This window comes from Microtus ochrogaster, chromosome 7, assembly GCF_000317375.1.
Source record: "Microtus ochrogaster isolate Prairie Vole_2 chromosome 7, MicOch1.0, whole genome shotgun sequence".
NCBI lineage: Eukaryota > Metazoa > Chordata > Mammalia > Rodentia > Cricetidae > Microtus > Microtus ochrogaster.
The window spans coordinates 3,515,274-3,541,594 of NC_022014.1; the positions used below are offsets into that span (position 1 = coordinate 3,515,274).

The 26,321-nt window shown below is 54.4% G+C and overlaps 2 protein-coding genes across 7 annotated transcripts in view; one reads left to right on the plus strand and one right to left on the minus strand.

Annotated features, from left to right (window-relative positions):
* Traf7 (TNF receptor associated factor 7) overlaps positions 1 to 17,268 on the plus strand; it is an 18,756-nt gene extending 1,488 nt beyond the window's left edge. Inside the window, exons 2-21 of one of the 4 annotated variants that reach the window (XM_026780888.1) lie at positions 6,807 to 6,922; positions 7,174 to 7,231; positions 9,342 to 9,436; positions 11,283 to 11,408; positions 11,918 to 12,010; positions 12,225 to 12,258; positions 12,817 to 13,000; positions 13,111 to 13,245; positions 13,730 to 13,947; positions 14,025 to 14,098; positions 14,244 to 14,292; positions 14,367 to 14,494; positions 14,668 to 14,750; positions 15,358 to 15,397; positions 15,496 to 15,612; positions 15,716 to 15,838; positions 16,018 to 16,137; positions 16,232 to 16,363; positions 16,446 to 16,565; positions 16,736 to 17,268. In XM_026780888.1, the coding sequence (XP_026636689.1) occupies positions 6,845 to 6,922; positions 7,174 to 7,231; positions 9,342 to 9,436; positions 11,283 to 11,408; positions 11,918 to 12,010; positions 12,225 to 12,258; positions 12,817 to 13,000; positions 13,111 to 13,245; positions 13,730 to 13,947; positions 14,025 to 14,098; positions 14,244 to 14,292; positions 14,367 to 14,494; positions 14,668 to 14,750; positions 15,358 to 15,397; positions 15,496 to 15,612; positions 15,716 to 15,838; positions 16,018 to 16,137; positions 16,232 to 16,363; positions 16,446 to 16,565; positions 16,736 to 16,750 (2,022 nt within the window). In that variant the 5' untranslated portion in view covers positions 6,807 to 6,844 and the 3' untranslated portion in view covers positions 16,751 to 17,268. The remainder of the gene's footprint in view (positions 1 to 6,806; positions 6,923 to 7,173; positions 7,232 to 9,341; positions 9,437 to 11,282; positions 11,409 to 11,917; positions 12,011 to 12,224; positions 12,259 to 12,816; positions 13,001 to 13,110; positions 13,246 to 13,729; positions 13,948 to 14,024; positions 14,099 to 14,243; positions 14,293 to 14,366; positions 14,495 to 14,667; positions 14,751 to 15,357; positions 15,398 to 15,495; positions 15,613 to 15,715; positions 15,839 to 16,017; positions 16,138 to 16,231; positions 16,364 to 16,445; positions 16,566 to 16,735) is intronic. The other 3 variants (XM_026780889.1, XM_013347253.2, XM_005349170.3) reach the window with 3 other exon arrangements.
* A 172-nt stretch (positions 17,269 to 17,440) lies between these two features.
* Caskin1 (CASK interacting protein 1) overlaps positions 17,441 to 26,321 on the minus strand; it is a 20,239-nt gene continuing 11,358 nt past the window's right edge. The window contains exons 11-20 of one of the 3 annotated variants that reach the window (XM_005349168.2): positions 25,220 to 25,321; positions 25,039 to 25,127; positions 24,874 to 24,958; positions 24,688 to 24,785; positions 23,837 to 23,947; positions 23,645 to 23,746; positions 22,135 to 22,273; positions 20,051 to 22,054; positions 19,202 to 19,616; positions 17,441 to 19,018 (exon numbers count right to left, since the gene is read on the minus strand). In XM_005349168.2, the coding sequence (XP_005349225.1) occupies positions 18,919 to 19,018; positions 19,202 to 19,616; positions 20,051 to 22,054; positions 22,135 to 22,273; positions 23,645 to 23,746; positions 23,837 to 23,947; positions 24,688 to 24,785; positions 24,874 to 24,958; positions 25,039 to 25,127; positions 25,220 to 25,321 (3,245 nt within the window). In that variant the 3' untranslated portion in view covers positions 17,441 to 18,918. The remainder of the gene's footprint in view (positions 19,019 to 19,201; positions 19,617 to 20,050; positions 22,055 to 22,134; positions 22,274 to 23,644; positions 23,747 to 23,836; positions 23,948 to 24,687; positions 24,786 to 24,873; positions 24,959 to 25,038; positions 25,128 to 25,219; positions 25,322 to 26,321) is intronic. The other 2 variants (XM_026780887.1, XM_005349169.2) reach the window with 2 other exon arrangements.

The window sequence follows — 26,321 nt, forward strand, 5'->3', positions numbered from 1 at the left end:
CTCCCGAGTGCTGGGATTAAAGGCGTGCGCCACCACTGGCCCAGCTGCAGCCTGACTAAGGTGACCACAGACCAGGAAGGAGTGACCAAGAGTAGTGTCTAAATCAGAGAAGTTCCTTGTTGTAACCTTTTTGTTTGTTTTTTTGTTTTTTGTTTTTGAAGACAGGGTTTTTCTGTAGCCTGTCCTGCCCTGAAACTAGCTCTTGTAGATCCTCCTGCCTCAGCCTCCCGAGTGCTGGGATTAAAAGCGTGTGCCACCACTGCCCGACCTTTTTTTTTTTTTTTTTTTTTTGTAACTTCTTGTAACGTATATTAGTCTTTGGAAATGGATCCAAAGATCAGGCTCTTTAGTTCTGATCTGTGGCAGACGGAATAGAAATAAATGAGGCTCTGTACCCTTGGCCCAGCTTCTAGCTCCTTTGGGATCAAACTAAACAGTCTTTGGGGATCACCTTATTCTCCAGCACCCAGTGAGTCTAAATCTTGAATGAAGCAATGTCTGGTGTGGGGAATAGGAAGAAAGTACAGCTGAAGGAGGATGTAAGATAGGCAGGCGGCTTAATCTCTGTGATGGGCTGCCTGGCTCTGCTCAGCAAGGGGCTAACCTGAGAGTTCACTGGGGCTCCTAGTTTGCTGACAGCAGTGGAGGGAGCCGAAGGTACAAAGCCTGGGGCAGCCTTTCTGTGCCCACACACTGGCTTGTCTGTGGGCTGGCCATTTGGCCTTCCTCAGCCTCCACTCCAGTCTGTCAGAGCTGCTGCTCCTGGTGTATCTGTAGCTTTTAGTTATGTTGTCTCTGACAGCTGTTACAGTGTTTTATAGTGGAAAATCCAGTCTCCTTCAAAGCCAAGCAACTTCCTCAGTCATCCCTGTCTTGAATGGTCAAAGGAGAATTTGAACCTAGGTCTGTCTGAGACTAGGGCCTATGGTCATGATTGCCCTGTCACGAGTACCATGTGTGTGAAGTGCCAGCCTGAACCCAGGTTTAAAACTTAGCAGCTGGTTGTATCTTACTGTGGACCAGGGTTCCTGTAAGTCTGGTCTTAACAGCAAGTGGGCACCTTGCACTCTATCAGGTCTCTGATTGGCTTGTTCAGGAGGAACCCTCGGAGAGGAACCTACCAACCCCCCATCCTTCACTAGATACTCTGTGTCCCCAGAATGCCAGTCCTCGGGAAGAGTCATGTGACTGAAGGGAAACAGACCTCTAGGAATGAGTTGATAATGGAGGACTTGATGCTTGAAAGTCCCAGGTAGAAGAAGATGACAGGGTAGAAACCAAGAAATAGGGCCATCCAGGGGCGGGATACCCATTGTATAGAGGGGGTGAGACGGAGCTGCTAGGAGTGTATATAGCAGGGGATGAGACTGGGCAGGTCTCTGCCCCCTACATTCTGTCTGAGTTACTCCAGCTTCTGTGGGTGGGAAGAAAAACCACTAGGGAAGCAGGTACCTGGATCAGTTGCCACAAGTTGCCACCAGTTGGATTTGTTTTAGATAGCAAGGCACTCGAGTGGGATGATATATATCTCAGGAGCTCTGTCTGCTCTGGATCTGGCTAGTCCCCTCCTCTGGGAAGCCCTCTGCACTTCTAGAAAAAGCCTGATTCCTACACCGCAGACTTGGGAAAGGAAAAACGGTGAGGTGAAGCTAGTGCCACTAGCAGGAGCGGGGTTGAAGCTCACTCCCTGAACTCTGAAGAGGTTCAGCCTGAGCAGGGAAGACGTGGAGGTTGGGTATAGGGTGTAAGAAGGAGACAGACTGCTGGGACCCATGCAGAGTTGGGGCAGTGGGTCTAGACAGCGGAAGTCAGGCTGGGGTGCTGGGAAGGGAAGAAGCAGAACAGGCTTCTGTCCAGGGCTTTAGACGTTCTGTGAGATCTTCAAATCTGAGGGATTTGACACTCTAGCGGCCCTGGCTGGCACACCCTGCCTGTTTGGGGTGGGAAAGATGTGCTAAGGGGACATCAAGGGAAAAGCAGGGCAAGTGTGTATAGTTTTGCTATGGCAACCAAGTCTGTTTCTATAGGATTTGGCAGCCAGATCTGGGTTTGAGCCAGGGGGAGCTGAAGTAGGGGCTGGACGTTCTTCAGGTCCCGGCACTGGCTTTCTTATGCCAGGAGATATGCTTGGAATTTTGGCAAGTATAACCAGAGGGTGCTCTGGCTGAAGTCCAGCCCGTCAGCTACCCACAGCTCAGACAAGCCTCGATACTCGTCTACTGGTAACAGCCAAGATGTGTGTGTGTGTCTATGTCTGTCTGCAAGACAGAGAGCATCACTAATTATTGCAGGCTGGCCTTAGCTTTAGGGTGATCCTTCTGCTTCAGGCTCTCAAACTTTTTGTCTTTTTAAAAAGACCAAATTGGGCCAGGCAATGATGGCACATGCCTTTAATCCCAGCACTCAGGAGGCAGAAACACGCAGATCTCTGTGTGTTCAAGGCCAGCCTGGTCTATAGAGTGAGTTCAGAAAGGCTCCAAAGCTATAGAGAAACCCTGTCTTCTAACCCTCCACCAAAAAAGACCAAATTGGAGAGATGGCTCAGTGGTTAAGAGCACTTGATCTTACAGAGGACCCAGGTTCAGTTCTACGTACAGCTCACATCTGTTTGTAACTCCAATACTAGGGAATATCTGCTCTCTCTCTATCTCTCTGTCTCTCTCTCTCTCTCTCTTGTAGCTTTCAAGCCTGTCCTGGATGGAGTTCTTGTAGACAAGACTGGCCTCGAACTCTCTTTTGGCCTTTGTGAGCATTCTGTTTATGGTACACAGGCATACATGTAGGCAAAACTTCACACACATAAAATTAAATAAATATATATATATTTTTTAAAAGATTTATTTATTTATTAAGTATACAGTGTTCTGCCTGTATGCATTCCTGTAGGCCAGAAGAGGGAACCAGATCTCATTACAGATGGCTGTGAGCCACCATGTGGTTGCTGGGGGGTGGGGGGGAGGCCTTTGGAAGAGCAGGCAGTGCTCTTAACCACTGAGCCATCTCTCCAGCCCATAAATATATTTTTTAAAAAAAGAATTGCGCCAGGCGGTGGTGGTACACACCTTTAATCCCAACACTCAGGAGGCAGAGGCAGACGGATCTATGTGAGTTTGAGGCCAGCTTGGTCTACAGAATGAGTTCCAGGACAGGCTTCGAAGTTACACAGAGAAACCCTGTCTCAAATGATCCTGGAGTTTGGTTAGAGCACTTATGGTTCTGGCGTGGAATTTGGGTCCTAGTGTTTATAGTGGGTGGCTCACAAACCACCTAAAACTCTAACTTCAGGGAATCCAACATTCTTTTTGGTTGTCTGTAGGTACCAGTACACATGCAAACTTAAACACACACATACATTTGCACACGCAGTTTTTTTTTCTTCTTTTAAAATAAATCTTAGTTGGGCAGTGATGGCACATGCCTTTAATCCCAGCACTCGGGAGACAGAGTGTAGGCTAGATGGTGACCTGAGTGGAGAGAGAGAGAGAGAGAGAACCTATTCCCATCGTTTGTTTCCTGACCTCTACACACTCATGGTAGGGGCTGTGGCACACATATACAGATGCACACGCACAGAAAGATAAGTGGGGAAATCATCTGAAGAAAGAACAGTAAAATAAGAAGGGAGACTCTATTTCCTAGGGGATTATGTCCTGGGCTTCACAGACATGGAAAGGGAACTTGTGTGGCAAGTCCTGGCTTAACCCACTGCCCATAGCTTTTCCTAGCTTGAGAAAGGGCTGCCAACCTTGTGGGAAGCAGTCTTTCCAACCCTGGGAATTAGAGGACAGGAGCGTCCAGGCTTCTAGGACACATAACCCCTAAGGGATTCCTACTCCAGTTGACAGCTTTTTTCCAGAGAGCCTCAGCAGGGTATGCTCCAGCTTCTGGTGTGTTTGACCTGCGTGACACTTTCCCTGTGTCTCAGCCTGCCCCCGCCATTTGGGGAATCCTGTTATTGCAAAGCTCAGGCCCTGGGGAACTAACCCGAAGAGTTCCTTCGGTGTGTTGCTCAATCCTGTGGTGCTAATGGTGGCTGCTGTCTTGTGTATGGTGCACAGATGGGCGCTCTGGACTCTAGCCTGGGCTTAGCCTACCCTCCGGTCCCTGAAGGAGGCTGAACCCGTGTGAACTGGGAAACTGCTTCCTAGGCCCAGCACAATCTGCCTCCCTCCTTCCCCGCTTGCTTGGCTCTGTGCTTCCTTCCAGGCTAGTTCTGTTCCCCTGTACTGGCTGTATGGACTCGTGACTGATTTGCATGTTGCCAAGCGTACTTTTTCTTTCTTAACCTTACAATAGAGCCAGAGAGGAGCCAGGCACTGGCTCCTGGGCTCACAGCCCAAAGCAACAGGTGCTAGGAAACAGCTCTGTGGAATGTAGGTCTGTCTCTTAATACTGCCCTATGGCTTTCTCCAAAGGGTTAAATCTTTCACACTGATGGAGTGAGCCTCGAACCCCAAGGTTTAGGTTGGTTGGAAGTTCCTGCCATCTAAGTCAGTTTTCAAGGACCTTCCTGCTCAGGGAGGAGACTGCTGGGGTAAGAGGCTGAAGAGAGCAAGGTTGCCTACCGGCCTCCTTCACATTTCTGCTCCAGACCTATCTCCTTGGAGCTTGCCCGTCCCTAGAGAGCACAGTCTAAACCACACAGAGCCAGGCCCTGGAACCCCCAGGTGTGCCTGGTGGTGCCTGGTGGTTTTGAGGTGGGTCCAGTGGGAGGGAGGCAGTGACTACCAGAGAGCCGCCGGTTTGCATTGGCAACTGTCATGGCAACTGTATAGCATGAAGCTAAGGTCAGAAGAGATAAGCCTACCTTTTAAAGAATTCCACTTACCTGTACTTGAGGGTATCTAGAGTAACAGAGGGCACGTGTCTGACAAGGTCATTTACAGGGGCCAGAAGCTACCCTGATTTGTGAGGTGGAGGGCTGAGGCTAAGTGGGTCCCTGGCAGGTAGATGGTTAGGTGGTGGCTGAAGAGGTCGATGAGGCCTAGGCAGTGAAGAGAAAGGATCAGGATTTGGCAGGGGATACAGACAGGTTGGGAGCCAGTCCTTCCTCAGAGCCCTCTGGATGGGGCTAGACAACTCTGGGTAAAGCAGGACAGACTTTGTGGCCTCCCTGTGTTTGTGTGGAAGAGACCATGTCAGGAGGACCTGGTGGAGAAAGTGGCAGAAGCTGCCCGCATGCAGTATTCCTCGGGAACTGGAGTAGGGACTGTCTCGCCTTGATCTGAGGCCTAGGCTTAGCATGATTTACCTGGACCCCTCTGAGCTCTCTCCCTTCTTGTCCCTTCCCTGTCCTCAGTGGCCTTGGCACAAACCAAGCCACACTGTGGCGTGGCTCTGGCCTGTGGAATGGATACTGCTGGCCGTGTCTCCCTAGAACGTGGCCTCAAAGGCTCCACTTGGGCCATTAGTCTGTGGTGTGAATCACTAGGTGGCCTCATGAGAGGTAGAGTTTTCATTTTTTTTGTGATCCCATGTAGCGGGCTTTCTTGGAGCACCAGCCCCCAAATCATGACGCAGAGACTTAATGCTTATTAATGCTCTGCCTTAGCTTGTGTCTAGCTAGCTTTTTGTTTTGTTTTGTTTTGTTTTGTTTTAACTTAACCCACTTCTTCTGCCTTGAGGCTTGTTTATCTTATCTAGGTACTGTCCATCTTGCTTCCTGGCTGCCTGGCTGGCTTCCCTTTTCTCTCTGCCCCACCTATCTGTCCTCTGCCTAGGTATTGGCCATTCAGTTTCTTATTAGACCAGTCAGGTGCCTTAGGCAGGCAAGATAAAACAGTCGCACATCTTCCATAACTAAATAAATGCAGCACATCTTCACACAGTTAAACAGATATTCTGTTCCACTATAACCCTGCTCCTTGCAGGGAGCTCTCTGGGGCTGAAACAAGGCTGTTGCTTGCTTGCTTGCTCTCTTAGCTCCACCCTTGCAGAATCCTGAGAGGGGGAAGCCCGTAGGGGATACCTTCTGACAGCACAAGTAGCTGTAGTGTCTCAGGGTGGGTGTTGTCCTAGACCTGTCCTGATTGTGACCTACTGGCTGGTCTCCTTCTAATTGTCCCTTCCTTGTAGAGACCACATGTCTACCCTTTCTCCTGCCACTCTCTTCTGGGTAGAGCAGGGACACTGGTCCCTGTATGCTTCCTTTGTGCCTTCTGCTACCCTAATTCCCGAATGGCATAGGTGGTGTGGGTAACTGCCATTGGTTAAGATCTAGGGTTCATCTTTTTCCTGTGACTTGCCTTGGATGGCCAACTCAAGTGACTTTGCCCATGGTTTCTTGGTGGTCCTGCTATGGCAGAGAACACACTCATGTTGCTCTGGTGGGTTCCCATGTGACTAGGTCCTGGTGTGTGTGCTACACCTCAGGCCCAGTCTAATGGATGGGTAGAAATCAAGACCTGGCCTTAGCCATAAGGATATTTGGCCTGCACAGGGGCAGGTCTCAAAGTGATGAGCTGTGAGCAAGACCAGAGGATCGACCAATGCAGATTGGGCTTTCCACTTCAGGGGTAGAGCTGGGTGGTTTCCTCAAAGGGTCCAGGCCTGAAAGGATGGTACCACTAAAGGTCACCTGTCCTCAGGGGGCCTCCTTTCCTGTAGCTGGGACTTTTGCAACTTTGAGGGAGGAGCAGGAAGGCCCTTGCCCGCCCGTGGACCTCCCAACAATGCAGCAGAGGCAGGAGGAAGCTAAGACCTGCCCTGTGATGGACTGGCTAGGTCTACCAAACGGGGGAACTTGGCTGGCTTTTAGGTACCCAGAATGCCACCTCTGAAGCCCCTCATTTGTGTTCTACCCATAGGGGACACTGCCCGAGGACCCTGGATGCCTCTCTAGAGCATGAGCTCAGCCAAGAGTGCCCGCTACAACCGCTTCTCTGGGGGACCCGCCAATCTTCCCTCCCCAGACAGCAGTGGGGTAAGAGAGGTACCTGAGGGTCTGCCCTCTGCATACCACACCCCAGCGCCCCAGCATGCTATATATATAAAATTTGCCACTATGGGCAAAGCTACTGACAGTCGTTTTCCTCATTGGAGGCCCCTCAGAATAGCCTGTGCCCATTGATGGAGTATCCCTGCACATGTGTGCAGGTGAGCCTCCAGTACGCAAGCATGTCAGTATGTGTGACCCTGTGCATATTGCATTAAGTCTTTTCCATTGCCTATTAGATCAGAATGGAAACGACCTTTGGGCCTACCTTTTCGACCGTCACCACCATCACCAAAGGTGAGCCTGTGATCAGAAAGAATCTGTACTCTGTTGGGATCTAGGGGCACTTCCTGGTGAGTGGGCACGGAGTGCTTGTATTGGTGAAGGAGTGTTGTTGGTCTCCAGGCCTCTGTTTCTTTCCATGTCTCAGCTGCCAGCCGGGCAGAACTAGGCAGTGCTGTTCCTGTACCTCACTTTTTTTTTTTTTTTTTTTTTTTTTTTTACCTCACCTTTGTTATTAGTCTCCCTCCACTTCCTTCTACCCAAAAAGTGCCCACCCCATCTGGGGAGGGGCAGCTGTCTTGACTTCCCTGGCACCACCAGTTATATCTTATCCCAATGACTCATGCCTCATCCCGGCCATGGGCTCCTAGCGTCCAAGAGGGTGTGACTGGTACAGCATCCTTTCTAGGGCGGGATCTGGTGCTGTCAGACAAGGTGTTTCAAGAGATCATAGCACAGTTTGGGGCAGTGGGGCAGCGTCTTCGCTGGAGGCTGGGGAGGGCCAGAGTTCTGGGGCATTGTGTTCTGCTTTGCCAGTTCTCCACCACAGGAGTGCGCCAGCTACTAATTGGTTTTTTAATTGCCTTCCCATGGCTGAAGGCATGGGGTTAGCAGGAACACACCAGTGTCTTTTAATTCTGCATGACCTGAGGGGGCTCTGAAAGGGCCTCTTCTCCCACACCCCACCCAGGAGGCTGTTGCTCACCGTCTCATCTGTCTTCAGAGACTCCACAGTACCTGTCACTACTGTTGAGGGTTCCAGAGCCAAAATGACACGTGGTCTGCTGTACCCTGGTTTCTGGGTGGCTAGGGCTTGTCAGCTAGGTCATGAGGTACCAGTACTTGTCTCATCTGGCCTTTGTCATTAGAGATGGAGAAACTGAGGCCCAGTCACAGGATAGACAGTCATATTCCTGATCCTGAATGGAGATGTTTAGCATTCTGGTTGTGCTATGACATTTGGATCTGTTTGAACCTGGGGTCGTAGTAGCCTATAGGGTCTATGAGGTGGTTCTCTGGTTCCCACGTGAACCCTTGATATTTCATGCTCCAGGAACCCCTCTCTGCCTTCTGGCCTAGGCTGAGCAGGGTATTCTGTGTGCAAGAGATGGGAGGCCAACAAGGCTAGCTAGCCCTAGTTTCTGAATCTGGTTGTACCAGGGAGGAGGCAGGAGGACCTAGACTAACAGAATGCAGTATTTACCTGTCATTTATTAGCTGTGAGGTCCTCAGTTTCCCCTTCTGAACTAAGGCAGTCAGAGAATTCAACCTGACAGTTACCTTGAAGGGATGTGCCCAAGTGATCTGCCCTAGAAAAGATGCCATGCCACTCACACACCCAGCTAGACATGGAGGGCCCCTTATCAGACTGAAGACTCTGAAAGGAAGTTCTTAGCTGGGCATGGTGGTGCTGCCTGTCGGCCTAGCACTCCAGAGATGGAGGCAGGAAAATAATGCATTTGAAGTAACCCTGAGCTGCATAGAGAGATCATGTCTTAAAACAAGGGCCGAACCAGGCATGGCGGTGTACACCACTAATCCCAACCCTTTGGGAGATAGAGACAGATAGATCTCTTATGATTCTAGGTCAGCCTGGTCTGCATAGTAAATCCAAGACAGTCAAGGCTTCATAGTGGGACTCTGTCTCAAAAAGCCAAACTCAAGCAAGAGCTGGATCTAGAGAGATGTTTTAGTGGTTCTTCCCAAGGACCCAGGTTCAGTTCTTAGCACCCATATGGTATTTTACATCAACTTGTAATTCCAGTTCTAGAAGATCTGATGCTGCCATAGGTAACAGACACATGTTAATGCAAGATACACATACACATAAAGTTAACAAAAGGAAAACAAGGACTGATGATGAATGCCCCTGATTAGCATGAGCCAGGTCCTGGGTTCTCTACACAAGGAGAGGGAAATAAAGAATTTAAAGGTAGGCAGAGGGGGCCAGCTAGCAGTCCATCCTCAGTTATCTGCAGGGCCACATTGCCAGTGCTGGTCTCACCTCAGGAGACAATCCAGAGGGTCCCATAGAGAGGCTCTGCCAGCAGACTGCTGTCCCTGCTGCCTCAGTTCCTTCCTCCACTGACAGTCATGTCACTCAGGCCTTCCTCTGTCTTTCTAGCAGCTGATGGGACCAGCACATACAAACAGCATCGCAGGACACCGTCCTCCTCTAGCACCCTTGCCTATTCGCCACGGGATGAAGAGGACAGCATGGTAGGTCCTTAGGATGCAGAAGCCTGGTACGGTTCCTAACCCTCCTACCAGGCCCTCCTCTCTGAGGGACCAGTGAAACACCTGGAGGTCTGAGCACTCGTCACATTCCTGAAGCTGGATGTAGGCAGTAAGCAGCCAGTTTGTAGGACTGGGCGTTAGGGCATGACCCCGGATGGCCACGGTCAGGCAGTTTTGGTTCCATCTTAAGGAAGGTAGGAGCCACGAAAGGTTTTCTCAGGTGAGTCTGCCAGTGTGACAGAGGACAACTGGCAGAACTGGAGTTCTTGCCTGGAGGGCAGGCCAGGCAGAGGCGGAAGCACCTTTTCCTCTTTTTGCTTTTATTTTTGATAGTTTTTTTTTTGTTTTGTTTTGGGGGGGTGTTTGTTTGTTTGTTTTGAGTTAGGGTTTCTCTGTCTAACAATCCTAGCTGTCCTGGAACTCACTCACTTTGTAGACTAGGCTGGTTTCAAACTTACAGAGATTTATCTGCCTCTGCCTCTCTGGATGCTGGGATTAAAGGCATGCACCACCACCACCCAGCATGGTAGGGTTTTTTGTTTGTTTTCATTATTGTTTTTTGAGACAGGGTCTGTCTACATAGCCCTTGCTGTCTAGATCTGTGTGGACCAGGATGTTCTTGAACTTAGAGATCTGCCTCACTGTCTCACTAGTATTGAGATTAAAAGCATGTGCCCTGTGGGCCCGGCACTGCACTGATCCTTATATGAGTCAGATATATTTACCCCGCTCTCCACAGCTTCACCTCTTCAATCTCCACCCAGCTCTTCTTACTGCAGCCTGAGCCTTGGAAGGGCTTCATTGTGCCTCTGGGTTGGATACTCTGGGGCATCTGACAGGTTACAGTAATTTTACATATGCACTGGACTCTTGTTTGCTGTAGGACAGTGGGCAGCTGTGCCCAGCTGTCTGTCCCACTAACCTGACTTCAGTTCCCTCAGAGCTGCTCTGACCAGTAGTCAGCGGAGAGCGTGCAGCTCTGTGCTAGCTCCTGTCTGGCGCTCCTTGCTCCTCTGCAGCCACTGCTGGGGATATTTGACTCACTTCCTTTAACTTTGCCCTCTAGGCCTCACATGGCATTCCCATGCAAGGTGTCACTTTGGGATATCCTAGTTAAAGGAGATGGTCCCTGCCCTGGAGAATGAAGTACATGTCTAGTCTACCTCCTGCTCCAGACACAGGCTCAAAAAAGGTAGCAAGTAGACCAGGACATTGGTCCAAGACAGGTTATTGCTCACAAATGAGGCTGCAGGTATCTGTTAGCCTGCAGGGAAGAGCTGTGGTGGCAGTGGCCCTTGAATGCTGTCCTTTCTCCCGCTAGGACCTCATCAAAGGTTGCTTCCCTCAGGTCTTAAGAGACTAGGTCAGCCTTGGGTAGAACATTCCTGCCATTACAATGAACCTCCTTGGCTGGATCAAATGTCTCCTGACCAAGAAGGCAGCTCAGACCATGGCCACCTCTCCTTGACCAGGCTTCTGCTCTTTTCTGTTCAGTAATCCAGGGTCTTAACTGCCCCAGGATTGGCTGATGGATGCAGCCTCTCTGCAGCCCACATTCCCTCACGGGAAGCAGGAAGAAGCCTAAGCATGTCCTGTAGAATTGAATAGCAGGAAATCTCTCCATTTACACAAAGAAAATTGGCAGGCGAGAACGGGCAGCCCAGCACCAAAGGCCAGGGTCGGCTACCACAGGCAGCAGGGACTGAGGCCACACCAACCTCCCCCACACAATCCACAGCCTTGTGGACTTGCTGGAAGTGGGGTGGCTTAGGGGCACCCCTGCCTCCACAGGGCTCAACCCCCTGATAGGCTGCCTCCATCTGTGCAGCCCCCTATCAACACTCCTCGCCGCTCTGACTCAGCCATCTCTGTCCGCTCCCTACACTCCGAATCCAGCATGTCCCTGCGCTCCACATTCTCGCTGCCTGAGGAGGAGGAGGAGCCGGTAGGTGTGGTAGGTTTGACAGGAACTGTCTTCCAGGATTGTCACTGCTACCTTGGAATGGGTACTGACTGTCCCCTCAGGCCATACAACATAGCACAGCGAGGGCAGGTCAGAACTGGTTAGGGACTCTGGTCCCTGTTGGAACTCTGAGGGCTCTGTCTCCCTCTTCTATCTGAAGGCTGCCTGGGGATGAGAGGTGGGAAGGTGGGGCTCAGATCGGGCACTTTTCTAGTCTGTTTGCCAGGAAGAGGGGCCAGTAAGGCTGGCTGAGACTGTGTGCAGGTGCTGTATGTGTGGTTGGTCACTGCTTACAGCCTACCTCTGAGCCACACCCCTTGCTTTGACTCCTTGGTCCTCTCACGATGCTCTAGATTCAACAGGATTGGCCCAGTCCTGGACAGGGTGGACATGCTGGTGGCTTGGGTAGTTAATATTGCTGAGGGTCTAATCCCCAAACCTCCACCTCAGCACTCCAGGCCCACCTCCTGATCATCTGGCTTTTGCTCCGCTCTGTCTAGGAACCGCTGGTATTTGCTGAGCAGCCCTCGGTAAAACTGTGTTGCCAGCTCTGCTGCAATGTGTTCAAGGACCCTGTGATCACTACCTGCGGGGTGAGATCACAGACCCTCTTACTCCCCAACCCCAGGTACTCCCTTCGGCGCTCAGGCCAGTGCGCTGCTGGCCTTGCTCCTAGTCCCAAGCTGGCTGTCAGGCAGGAGCTCTTTGAAGTGGTGGGGAATGGTGTGAACTCTGGGCTGCCACTGACCTTGACTTAGAGGGAAGACAACTACAACTGTCCCCTAAGTCCACTTTTTGTCCCCACAGCACACGTTCTGTAGACGATGCGCCTTGAAGTCAGGTAGGTCTGTGCCTCCCATTCAGACCTGGGAAGGGGAGTGGATGGTGGGTGGTCCCTGTTCTGTTATTTCCCCCGGCTGCCAGCAGAGGCCACTGGTTTCCCATCTAGGCATGTGTGGCCTGTCCCAGGGCTGGAATAGTGATGCAAGGGCTCCAGCCTGGCAGGCAAAGGACCTTTATACAAAGCCTGATTGCTGATGTCCCCGGCCTCAGAGCTCTTGCTGTGGTGGACATGGAATGGGTTCCAGGGTGAGGGCTTGGGCTCCAACAGATGCTATTGTCCCTGGCAGCCTCTGCTTCTGTTTCACACCATCTGTCCACTACCCCTTGACCCTGCCTAAAACTACTGGGCCAGCTAAGAGACCTCTGTCACTGCCTGCTCATCTGGGAGGTCTACTGTGCAGCTTTTTCTGCACAGGCAGCTTGGGCACCCAGTGGGCTTCCGTCGCCTGTCTGCCACTGCACCTCCTTTCCCCAAGACTTGACCTCTGACTGGGCAGAGCTGCCAGGGGGAGAGGTGGCTGGGCAGGCGGTGGGCTCAGCACATCATCCTCTCCAGAGAAGTGTCCCGTGGACAATGCCAAGCTGACCGTGGTGGTGAACAACATTGCAGTGGCTGAGCAGATTGGAGAGCTCTTCATCCATTGTCGGCATGGTTGCCATGCAGCAGGCACTGGGAAGCCTGGTGTGTTTGAGGTAGACCCGAGGGGCTGCCCCTTCACCATCAAGCTTAGTGCCCGGAAGTGAGTACCTTCTGAGCCTCCCTCTCTTTGGGGCTGCTGAGCTCATTTATCTCTCTGGGACTACATTAGGGGGAGGCTCAGCTCTGCCCCTACATCCTGCATATGCACAGGGACCACGAGAGTAGCTGTGACTACAGGCCTGTGCGCTGCCCCAACAACCCCAGCTGCCCTCCCCTTCTCAAGATGAACCTAGAGGCCCACCTGAAGGAATGCGAGCACATCAAGTGTCCCCACTCTAAGTACGGGTGAGTGGGCGGGGGTGGGATGTGGGCTGGTGGGCTTCTGGGAGCTGATGCCTGGCAGATGGACCAGAACTGGGAGCCACACCAATGACTGCCATCACAGCCCATATCCAGGTGCCCAGGAGAACAGAGAGGACCAAACAGGTTGGAAGTGGGTATCAGGGAAGGTGGGTAAGGGAGCTCAAATGGGAGTGGAGGGGAGGCAGGGACAGAAGGAAAGGAGCATCTTCCTAGCTGTTGAGCAGGGAGGCTGTTACTGGGCACAAGTTTTACTCTTAGGGAGGGAGGAATCCTTGAGGCTTTCTGAGATTATGGGACAAGATTTCACTGTGAAATGATCTAAGTGCTGTTAGTGGAGGATGGGAGGGGAGCTGGGTCTGAGGGGTAATGGGCATGATCGTGATGACTTGGATTTAATGGGTAGGGAGGCTAAAGGTCAGTCTTGCCAGGCAGGCAGGTGGGCAGGGCAGCGGTCCTGTTCCCCCAGGTGCACATTTATCGGGAACCAGGACACATATGAGACACACTTGGAAACATGCCGCTTTGAGGGCCTGAAGGAGTTCCTGCAGCAAACTGATGATCGCTTCCATGAGATGCATGTGGCGCTGGCCCAGAAGGACCAGGAGATCGCCTTCCTGCGCTCCATGCTGGGCAAGCTCTCGGAGAAGATTGACCAGCTGGAGAAGAGCCTTGAGCTCAAGTTTGGTAAGATATAGCCCAGAGAACGTGGGTTCCCGCGCTGTGCTGGACCCTGGGAATACCTGTCTGTTCTTGTCGCTCAGATGTCCTTGATGAGAACCAGAGCAAGCTCAGTGAGGACCTCATGGAGTTCCGGAGGGATGCGTCCATGCTGAATGTGAGTCCCTGGGGGCTGCAGAGCGGAGACACAGGAGGACAGACTGGGGTTCCTCCTCTGGCCTTTGTCCCTAGTGCTCAGGGTTTCACCAGAGGTCAGTGTCTGTTCCATCCACCCATTCTCTGCTCTGTGTTTGGTCTTGCAGGATGAGCTGTCTCACATCAATGCACGCCTGAACATGGGTATCCTTGGATGTGAGTATAGCCCGCTGCTGCTAACGCTGTCTCTAGAGCCCTACCAGTCCCTCACTAACTTCTCCCGTTTGCAGCCTATGACCCTCAGCAGATCTTCAAGTGCAAAGGGACCTTTGTGGGCCACCAGGGCCCTGTCTGGTGTCTCTGTGTCTATTCCATGGGTGACCTACTCTTCAGTGGCTCTTCTGACAAGACGATCAAGGTGAGTGGGTCCTGTTTCACAGGCTCTGCACTGTACCTGGGCTCAGGTGGGCACTGCATGCCAGCCCCTGCTACCTTCTGTCCATGGCTGGGTCTTCTCCCCTAATGGCTGCTATCCTGCCCTTTTGGCACCGGACTGACCTGTGGAGACCTGGTCTAACCTGATCTCTGCAGGTGTGGGACACGTGTACCACCTACAAGTGCCAAAAGACACTGGAGGGCCATGATGGTATTGTGCTGGCGCTCTGCATCCAAGGGTGAGTCTTGTCCACTGGGCCAGGGTGTGCCATACTGACACCCTATGAAACGTGCATCTGTTCCACCTATGGAACACTAACACCTGAGCAAATACTGGGATCCTAAGTGACAGTCTGTGAACTCCCAGCAGAGCCTGGCCCTGCCCTGGCATGTCAGGTGGCTAGAAGCTAGAGGGGGCACCCTTAGAGGGCAGGACAGCTCAACTGTCACCAGGATGGCAAGTGCCTTGGGCTTAACTCTAGTTCTGGTCCATGTGGCAGCTGCCATGCTGACTTCTCGGTAGGCCCTTCCTAAGCCTGGCCCTCCTCTCTTGTGTTGTATCGGGCTGTGTGTGGTCATACTAGGTATGTGGGCAAGGGTCTTGCTCAGCTTCACTGCTGGTGGTGGCCTCCCTGGGATTTGGTATTCAGTGTAGGTGACCTCCCCACTCGCTCAGCTCAGCCATTAAGTGTTTCCCAGGCTGGTTGTTCATATCCAACTATGCAGACTGAGAATGGGGCTCAGCAGTGAGGCATAGCAGTGGCCCTGGGACCAAGCCAAGTTGGTTCCTGGGGCCAGCCAGGATATCGTGTCCAAGTCTGGTAGCTTCTCGCTTTGCTCCCCCAGGTGCAAACTGTACAGTGGGTCTGCAGACTGCACCATCATTGTGAGTAGAGCACAGCAGGAGAGTGGGGACCGAGAAAGCCCAGTGCTCTTTCCTTTCTCACGAACCCCGAACCCTGAGGTTTACTGTCACCCCTACAGGTGTGGGACATCCAGAACCTGCAGAAGGTGAACACCATCCGGGCCCACGACAACCCTGTGTGCACCCTGGTATCCTCCCATAACATGCTCTTCAGTGGCTCTCTGAAGGCCATCAAGGTATATGCAAGGGGTACGCGTGTGTGGGTACGGGGTACACATGTACGTGGGGTACCGGGGTAGTGGGTGCCTTTCTAGCCCAGGCTCATGACCATTCCTTCAGGTCTGGGACATCGTGGGCACTGAGCTAAAGTTGAAGAAGGAGCTCACAGGCCTCAACCATTGGGTGCGGGCCCTGGTAGCAGCACAGAGCTATCTGTACAGCGGCTCTTACCAGACAATCAAGGTGTGCCCACCCACCCCTGGCAACAGGGCCTTGCCCTCTGCTGCTCTTCTTGTGGTGTCCTGAAGCCCCTCTGCCCTTTTCCATATCCTCCTCCATGCTCTGGGCTGTCTTCTCCTGAATCCCAGAGCCCAAGGTAAGAAAGTGCCTGGCCTGAGATTAAGTGACATACTTTTCCCTAGATCTGGGACATTCGGACCCTTGACTGCATCCATGTCCTGCAGACATCTGGTGGCAGTGTCTATTCCATTGCTGTGACGAATCACCACATTGTCTGTGGCACCTACGAGAACCTCATTCATGTAAGGGCTAGGCAACCTGGTAGCAGGTCTCCATCTCTCCTGCCCTTGTTCTGGGTCCCTTTCTCTAACCTAAATTGGGCCTGCCCCCTTTCAGGTATGGGACATTGAGTCCAAAGAGCAGGTGCGGACCCTAACGGGCCATGTGGGCACAGTATATGCCCTGGCAGTCATTTCAACACCAGACCAGACCAAAGTCTTCAGTGCATCCTATGACCGGTCCCTCAGGGTATGTGCTGCCCGGGAGCAGGAGGCCCAGAAGTGGCTGGCCCGGGGCGGACCCTCATAGCCCATGTGCTCCTCTCCCCCAGGTCTGGAGTATGGACAACATGATCTGCACGCAGACGCTGCTGCGCCATCAAGGCAGTGTAACCGCACTGGCTGTTTCCCGGGGCCGGCTCTTCTCAGGGGCAGTGGATAGCACTGTGAAGGTCAGTGCCTGTGGCTCGGGCTCTTGACAGGTTGCATAGGATGGAGCTCTGAGGGTGGGTGAGGGGCAAGTGATCTAGGCAGGTTAACGATTGAGGGCTGGGAGACTTAGACTGGCCAGAAAGGAAGCCTTGTGCTGCAGGGGATCTGAAAGAGAACCCTTTCTTTGCAGGTTTGGACATGCTAACAAAATCCAGGCCAAGCTTTGGCTCCCTTTGGGTCTGTCAATCAGGCTGGCCCTATATGAATGCCTTGGAATTTCCGCCTGTCTTGTGGAGACAGGTAGACAGACTCAAACAGCTAGGCAGTGTCATCTCTGCCATGTTCTTGGCAAGGGATCTTTCTTTAGGACCCGCTCTTACTTCTCCACCAGAGAAGTGCCCAGGCCCTTCTCTGGGTGCCAGGTACGATGCCTGCCCGGCCCACCATTCATATCACTCCGCAGACCTCTGTTTTGAGACAGGGTCTCACTATGTAGCTCTGGCTGTCCTGGAACTCACTATGTCAACCAGGCTGGCCTCGAACTCACAGATCTGCCTGCCTCTTCCTCCCAAGTGCTGGGATTAAAGGCGTGCGCCACCACTCCTGGCAGAACCCAGATGGACCGTGGGTCTTTTTACTCACCTTTTCTACTGGTTTTAGACTGTATATAGATTTTATTACTTCCCTGTTGAAATAAAAGCTGCACAGACTGTGGTTGTGAGTGGAGATAGCTTCTGGGACCATGATTCACGTGGGTGTGCCCAGGGACAAGACGGGAGGGAGGTCGGGTGGACTTTCTTCTACAGGAGGCAGTTGTCATTCCTTGGCTCCCAACTGCCAGTCTCTGAGCTTTGCTTTTCCCACCACACATGCCCCAAAGAGTGAGCCAGGCAGCTCTGTTTTCTGCTGTTTATTGACAGCTGACAGCAGCTCCCTGTCCAGACCCCCCTCCCCACTTCCTAGAGCCCTAACCTGGGCCACCTATACAGAGGAGGCTGATAAATGGCCAGCATGTTCACAAATAAGGAAGCGCCAGGAATGACAGTTGGAAGGGGCCCATGTCCACACTACCTTAATTGGCCCCCTCCACCAGCCTACACCACGATTATGGTTTTGGCAAGTTATTTTTTTGTTTTTGTTTTTTTTTTTTTAAAGAAATGTCAATGTTATGCCCAACACTTGTGGGTCAGCAAACACGAAGGAGGAGACCAGTCAGTGTTTTTGTAGGGAGGAAAGGAGGGTGAGGAAGAGAGTACTACACAACACAGCCTCAGACCATGAGCAGACTTGGCCATGGGGATTCAAGATGGGCAGGCTGGCTGCCTGTATAAGGCTGCCTTGGGGGAGGCGGGGCAGACACAACCTTGAACACACATCTGCCCATAGTATGGCATGCATGCCCTTGCACTCGTGCCCACGTTCACACAGGGTTCACGCAGGGTGCACCCTCACACCGGCACCCAAGGGCATGGCCACACTCAGAAGGAAGAACCCCTCCAGAGGTCTATGGGGCATGGAGAGGAGCAGGTGAGAGCAAGGCACATCCTTCATGTTCCTCAGACTCTCAGAAGCTAGAAGAGTGGAGGAGAGGCCCTGGGCAGAGCCGCTCCTCCAGACTGTGCCTCCCAGGTGTGTGCTCGTGACCAGGGGCAAAGTCATTCCTAGATGAAAGAAGAGAAGGGCAGACAGGTGGCCTCGTCCCCGACATCTGCAGTCTCCAGCTGGACTCGGGTCCTTTCTGTTGGTAAATGGTTTCTATAGAATCAATAGTATTTCTTCTCTTTAAATATATATTTGTTAAAGTTATCTTTTTGTTTCTCTGGGGGAATCTGCCTCAGCTCATTCCCAATAAATTAATACTCTTGATAGCTTATATTCTGGGGTGCAGTGGGGCAAGCCCAACCTTGGCCCCGTGTCCCTTGTGCTGTGCCAGAGCGGCTGGCAGAGGTTCCCCAATGGGCAGTTCTGTGCTGGGCATAGGCCTGTGCTCTGCCACAGATTGGGGAAAGGGCCACAGTGGCCACCCCCTCATCTTCCCTTGGTACTCAGTCTGCTTAGGGCAAGGGAGGAACAGCCCTCTGCAAGCAGAGCAAAGCCTGCATGGGTAGGGCCCAGCATTTGTTGCACAGGGAGCAGCAGACAGGAATGGGCACCAGCGGGCAGCACATCTGCCCAGAGCCCTTGGAGCGTCCCCCACCCCCATGCCAAGGGGCTGACAACCGGCCTGGGCCAGGAATGGGAGTTGTGCTTGTGCAGAGCTGGGCGTGCCCCGCCCACTCGGCCCCCGCCCACCGCTCGGAGGTGCCCGTCCTGAGGTAAAGGTCAAAGTGCGGGCCTGACTGGGAGTACGGTGGGCCCTTGTCTGTGGCCGCTTCACTCCAGCATGGCATCCAGCTGGTCGGCCAGGTCGTCGAACATGCTGCCGATGTCTTCCAGGATGCTGCCAGTGCTCTTCTCCTCGATGGAGGAGGGTCTAAGGGTGGTCATGCATCAGTGGGGTGGGGCAGCACAGGCCCCCTTTACTCAAGGCTAGGTGGCTCCACAGCAACCCACTCTTAAACCCGGCTGGATGGCTCCGCCTATCCCTACCAGTCCACCCATTAGAGCCATGCCTTGTGCTGGACCAGAGCTCCCCACACCAGCCCGTGGTACCTACCGAGGGCCTTGTCCATCTTCCTGCCGGATCTTCTCCTCCACTGCCTGCAATGCAGCAGCCAAACACGCACTAGTCTCCTCTAGCTTCTGCCGAGCACTGTCCCCGGGTGAAGCACAGTCTGGAGCTGCTGGTGGTCCGGAGGCCACTGAAGCGGCAGCGCGAGGGGGCTTGGCGGGTACGTGCAGCACGGGTGCGCCTGGGGAAGGGGGCTTGGCGGGGCTGGCGCTCTGCGAGGGCGGCGAACTAGCCGGCTTGACTAGGGCTGCTGGCGGCTGGCGTGCCGGCGAGGGCACAGGCGAGGTGGTGGCGCTGCTGGACTGTAGTCCCGCCACAGCCTTGGCTGGCTTGGGTGCTGTGGGTGGCGGTGGAGGCTTGGGTGACACAGGTGGTGGCGTGCCGTGAGCGCGCTTTACCTCTGCATGGAAGAGAACAACGCTGGTACCCAGGGAATAGCAACACGGTGTTCCCTCCATCTAGCAGGAGAGATGCTGAACTTGGCCCTATTCTCACTGCAGCCGCTAGGGTATGCTATTCCACCGCAAAATGTGTCACTGCTTCCTAAGCTCCTTGAGCCTGAGCCTCAAGTATTCAGCAGCGATGGCAGTCCTCTATGGAAGAAACCAACCCTCTCCTGTATCAGGGATCTCCAGCAAGGTCTTCCTGTGTATGTGCCTCCTCCTGACTATCTGTACCTCCTTTACTGAACAAGAGGCATGTTCACTACAGGTTGACAGAGTTGTCCCACACCACCTGGGCTGTATCAAACCCAAAAAGGAAAACCAGACTGAGAGATAGGGTGGCAGGCAAGGGACCTGTCCTGAGATTCCCGTGCTGGCTTTCTGTACCTACCTGGGCTGCCAGGGCCTGGCAGTGGCACCTTCTTGGAGGCAGGTGTAGGTGAGCCCTGTATCTTGGTCACAGGCTGAGCCAGGATGGGCTTGGGAGAGACGGGTGGCTTCACGGGCTTCCGGGCATTGCCATCAGGCAGGGGCAGTGGGGGCAGCTGCATCAGGTCAGCAGGTGGGGGTTCAGCAGGTGGAGGAGGAGGGGGCAGCTCTGGGGGCCCAGCCTGCTCAGAGGCTGGCCTTCGGCGAACAGTGGCTGTGCCATTCTGATACACAGACAGTGGTGGGGGTGGTTCAGGCCCAGTGTCACGCTCTTTAGCCTTAGGCCTGCGCTTGACTGTGTCAGACTCTGTCAGGATGAACTTGACATTCTCTTGCTGGCTCTGCTTGGCCCGGATGCGCCTCTTGAGGGTGGCACTGGCCTCTACCCGGGCAAGGGGAGGGCCCTCCACACTTGCCTCCCCCTTGGCTGGACCTCGAGGCCGTTGTCGGGCTGTACCATCCTCCAGAAAATGACTCTGCTCTGTTGGTTCCCCGGGTCCCCGGCGAGCAGTGGCCAAAAGTCCCGTGACCGGGCCGCTGAGTGTACGGCGCCGGTTTACCACTTCGCCGTCAGGCCCAATGGCCTCTTTATGTTTCACAGAGGCCAACACAGTAGCTACCCGACCCGGTTCTGGACTGGCAGGACGAGGTGTGGGGTGGCCTTCAGGGGGCCTGCGGATAGCCCGCCCCCCACCCCCAATGGAAGACAGCTCAAGCATGGCTGCAATGCTCTTCACGCTGCCGGCACTGCCTGTGTCCACGCTGCCAGTCAGATCACTAGCCCGCCGGCGCTGTGCCCGCACTCCCAGCCGGCCATCCTCCGTCTCAGCATCTGGAGCCGGCTCATCGGCTAGGTTGGCACTGGCCATGGCTGAGCTGGAGCGCTTGGGCGGAGGTGGTGGGGGCCCCTTCTTGCGTGGCCGCACAGCAAAGGACTGACTGCGATTAACATTCTTGTCAGCGCCAGCGGGAGCCCTCACTGAATGGCTCCGACCCACACGCCGCTGGACTGTGGCATAGGGTCCAGCAGCACCGGGCACCAGCAGCTCATCCCGCTCCGGCTCGCTGTCAGAGGCTGCATAGCGGTTTAGGCTGTGGGCACGTTTCTTGGGCCGCCCAGGCTCCACATCAGCTTCTGGGGGCAGACACAGTGTGGGTACAGCTGCCGGTACTGGTGGGAGTGTGGGTCCTGGAGCAGCCGGCCCCGCCTCGCCCTCAACTGGCTGAGGCAGCACATAGGCAAAGCCACGGTGTGTGGGCGACTGAGGAAGGGAACGGGGCGACATGGGTCGGTCTGTCGGCGGCAGCAGCTGTGGGGTGGGCTTCACCTTGGCTGTGGCTGGACCATGAGGTCCCCCGAGTGCCTGAGGAGAACCCGGCTGAGCTTTGGTGGGTGTCTGTGGGGGCGTGAAGTGGCTGGCACCTGATGGAAGGACCTGCCGTGGCTTGCCAGGCACTGGGGGCACACTGGCCCTCTTGACACTGTGGCCATGGCGGCCAGACCGCACCTCCTTGGGTGGGGTGCCAGGGACTGGCCCCTCATCCAGCAGGTATTCCTGACTTCGTGACATAGGGCTGCCAGGCCCTTGGGGCCCATCACCCAGCAGTTCCTGCGAGCTGCTCATGTGCCGAGCCCGGCCACCCAGGCTGGACTCCTGTCGCAGGATGGCCCTTGGAGTGGGGGGCAGGTGGTTGGAGGACTTCTCAGCAGCAGCTGCGCCTGCTTCAGCTGGGCCAGACAGGGCAGCCTGCAGCTCACCACTGAGTTCACTGTCCTGGAAGGTGGTCATTTTAGGAGATTGGCAATCTGCGGCAGCAGGCTCAGATGGCGGTGGCGACTCAATGGCCATCATTTCAAGTGACTGGGGTGCCTTTCGGCGCAGGGGTCCCCCCTCGTACTTGGAGTATTCCGCCTTTTGCAGTTCTGCCAGTTTCCTCACGGCCAGCATCAGCTTCTTTTGGTGTCCTGAGTCGGGGGTGGGGGAGAGGCTGGTCAGGAGGACCTGGAGGTCCAGGCAGATATGGAGGGGCAGGCTGGAACCTTACCCAGCTTGGTGATGCCAATCTCCTGCAAATCCTCCCAAGTGATATCGGTGATGAAATCAATGTTCTCATAGCCGTTGTCCACCAGCACCTTGTAATACTGGGCCAGACCGATCATGGACAGCCACACAGCCAGGTTAGCCTATGGAGAGGGGGACAGAGAGGGGCAGCCCGAGCTGGCTGCTCACACCATGACCACCTACTTGGAACTATTAGAAGATGGGCCTGTGGGGCACAGACAGACAGAAGGACAAACAGACAGGCCTGAAATGTCAGTATTGCAGACAGCCTCAGCACAGCCTTGGTGGGAACTGCTGCCCAGCTCCTCAACAGGCCAACAGTACACTAGGATACACACAGGCTAACACATGCAAACACATGGGATACCTATCATCTGGACACAGTTTCAGGTACAAGAAAGTGCTTCTTTGCCTAATCAGGTGGCCACAGACAGTGTCCTGAGAAGACACACCCATATGCCAAACACACACACAATGCTACGTAAGATCCACGAACACACACCGCACACCCTGCATGCTACTTCCAGCTATACAAAACACAAGCACCCTCTCTTGATCACATCACAGTGTTTCCCCTCCTGCAGCAGATGCGTGATCACACGTCCGCTACACATTCACCGCGCAGCCATACCAGGAATGTACAAATGTCCACCGCGTCCACCAAGAACTGCCCAGTCGTCCCAAGCTCCCAGCTGATGCCACTCTCACACCCACACTCAGCACCTTCAGTCATGCAGGTGACAGAGCGAGGCGAGGTCCATGACACCCAGATGTGCTCCTGGGAGGATCCCTGAGCTGCTGACTGAGTGGCAAGGTGGGGCCATCGGATGAGGGCAGCCCTGCTTGCCAACAGATCCAGGGCCCTGGAGGGGACAGGCTTTGGGGAGCCAACAACACTCTCCCGTGGATGGGAGCACAGAGCTCATGTGCAACCCAGAGGGCCAGGATCAGCCCAGAAGCCTGGATACAGGCATCTCCTCATAAGTGAGAGCACAGGCTACTGTGTGCAGAAGCACCAGAGAGCTGTCAGCCATTAACACAGGCTAGCACGTGCAGTACAGGGACCTGTGTACATGCATATGGCAAGCATGTCCGATACCAACCCGTCCGCAGTCCACATAAGTAAACGACAGCACTACAGGGGTACTGGCCATGAGTAGAGATGGCATACCCTCCTGACTTTAGGCTCCCTCTCAGCCCCTAGAGTCTTAGCCATGAGCCTGCCTAGGGGGTTTGGCCCCAGTAACAGACAAATAGGCTGTCCAAATAGCTCCTTGCTAGCTGGCCGCTTCTGTAGCCCAGGCCTTGAACTCATGATCCTCCTGTTTCAGCCTGAGTGCTGAGTCCCTGTACCACCAGGCCTGGCTCCATCCTCAACTCCACTTCCTAGGACCCCAGAAGGCAGATGAGGGCTGTGACCAGAGAGGTAGCCTGTCTGTCTGTCCATCTGCCTGCTGGTCCTGGCTCGGCCACCAGGGCGCAAGGAGCCTTACGGGTTTGTGTTCAGGCAGCCAGTCAGGAATGTTCAGGCCGCTGATCTCTGCTGTGATCTTCTTACGATGGCCTGGCTTGGTAACACCAATGGCTGTGAGGTCCTAGGCAAAGAGGAGGCCCATTAACTAGCAAGCAGAAGGAATCTGCCCTTTGGAAGGGGAGCATCTGGCAACCAGCCCGTGGCAGCTCACCTCGGGGGTCATACGGCTGATGGTGGGCAGGTCATAGCCAGCACTGGTGAAGTTAGGGGCATAGAGCTGTAGCTGGAATGTGGCGAGCCACTGACTGACTGCCTCAGCACTCTGCAAGACATAAGGCACCAACTGCAGCCTGTCCACCGCTGGGCTGCGCCCCAACCTCCACTGTGCCTCCTTCTCTGCTGGGTCCGCCGTTGCGTCCACTGCACCAGTACTCCATGGCCTGTTGTTCTGGATACAGCATCTGCAGCCCTCCAGCCTTCTTCTGTGAGCTCCACCAGGAACGTCCTGCTGAGTCTGTGCCGTGGCTTCCCCCCACCCCATGTCTGCACCAATGATATCGGGACCATCTCAGAGATGCAGATGTGGCCCCATGGGAGGGGGCTCTGGGGGAAGGGTTTCCGGTAGGGTTTCTCCCTGGAAGGTGGGCTCTGTGCCCTGGTCAGAAGTTCCTCGCCTCCTCTGATGTGTGGGATTCAGCCATCAGCCTCGCAGCCACACAGGTGCACACACGCGTGACCCACAGCACCCACATACACATTTACGTGTCTCACACCCATCCCCTTCCGTCTGTGCAACCATACGCATGTCGCCCAGCTCAGAGTTGACCACTGCACATCCACAGACACCCTGCATACTTCTACAAGTGTGCGCACACTAGCTCACAGCCTGCACAATAGACAACACCTGAACACTTGTGTGTGCGTGTACATATGACACAGACAGACAGAAGGACAGAGTCTGGTCTGTCAAAGCCTACGGTAGCTGCTGTGGCCAGAGATGCCTGTCAGACTGCTAACCCCATCCCTCCCGAGTCCAGGCCTGGAGCTGACCAGGCCCTGTACCTTGCCCTCTGAGACCGAGGCGGATTCCAGCTTCTTGGGTGGCTGATCCCCGTATACCTGCCCAGCATGGGCTGCTGGAGGCTGGGACCGGGCAGCACCTGGTAATGAAAGGGAGAGGTAGGAAAGAGCTATCTATATACAGGGCACCTGCCTGCCAGGCCAGCATAGCTCAGTCCTTGCTCTTACCTGTAGACCCCTCTGGAGGTTTGACGGGGCTGTCTCCTGGACTGGAATCAGAGACTGACTTTTGAGAAAGCACTGTTGCCAGGAGCTGGAATCCAGAAAGGCCACTTGCTATCACTGCTCCAGGTCTGACCACCCCAACCTGACCAACCCTCCCTGCTCACTCACCTTAACTCCTTCAGAGCCTGCATGCAGGGCATGGCCCCCACCACTTCGGCCCCCAGCCACATTGCTCAAGCTGCCGCTGCGATCGCCACCTGCCAGGACAGGGACTCTGAAGTATGCTGGCCCCACAGTGGTACCCGTCAGCAAAACTACTGTCCCAGTGCTCTGGAGGCCCCTGGCCTACCTGCAAAAGGCTTCCTCAGCACCCAGATCTCCTCCGCGGGTGCAGAGGGCCCCAAGGAGCCACCTCCCTGGGGTGGGCTTGGCTCGCTGCCTGTTCGGGAACCTGTAGGCCAAACACAGCCTTCCTGAACCCTGGGCAACCCAGGCGCAGCTACACACGGAGAGGAAGCGGCGTAGAGGCCATTCTACCGCCCTCTGCCTTGTTGTCTCCAGTAACCTGAGAGACCCTGAAAGTCTGAGACCAGGTCAGAGTGACAGGAGACTCAGGGCCAGGTGTCCTACCACCACCCCTAAGGCCAGACAGGCAAAGGGGTTGAGGATCACTGGGAGGGTCGACTTTCTCTGTGCTAGGGGACAAGTAAGGAGCCACCCAGCGGCCTGAGGCCAAATCTATCTTAGGAACCAGATGACCGCAGGTAGCTGATCACACCTTCTACCCTCTTACCCTATCGGCTAATCTCCATCCATGGCCGCTCTAGAAGACAAATCAACCCCATTCTGACCTCACCTCCACCCTCTTTAAACCGTACTATGAAGTTTTCCATCTTGGCCCTGCACTCCTCCCGTGTGCTCTGCCAGGCTGACCTCCTATCCACTAGGTGCTGAGATCCCGCCCCACTGCCCTTGCACACATGGTTCATGTTGCCAGGACAGTGTTGCCCATGACCTGGCCTCTCCCACCCTTCCGTGCTTCCTCAGACCTTCCTAACTAAGGTGAACCTTGCGTCACTTTCTCTGTGAAAGTGGTTGGTTCTTTTCCTGTGTTAGTATCAAAGTTCCCTGATTCTCCCCACCTCAGGACAAGACCACTGTCTGCCTGGGACCCCGTGTGTGGCCACCTAAGAAGTGGTGGCAACGGCTTTAATCCCAGAACTCAGGAGGCAGTGGTAAGTGAATCTCTGACTTTGAGGCCAGCCTGGTCTACAAGAGCAAGTTCCGGAACAGTCAGAGCTGATACACAGAGATATCCTGTCTCAAAAACAAACCCCACCCCACTCCCCCCCCAAGAAAAGAAAGAAAGAAAGAAGGAAGGAAGGAAGGAAGGAAGGAAGGAAGGAAGGAAGGAGGAAGGAAGGAAGGAAGGAAGGAAGGAAGGAAGGAAG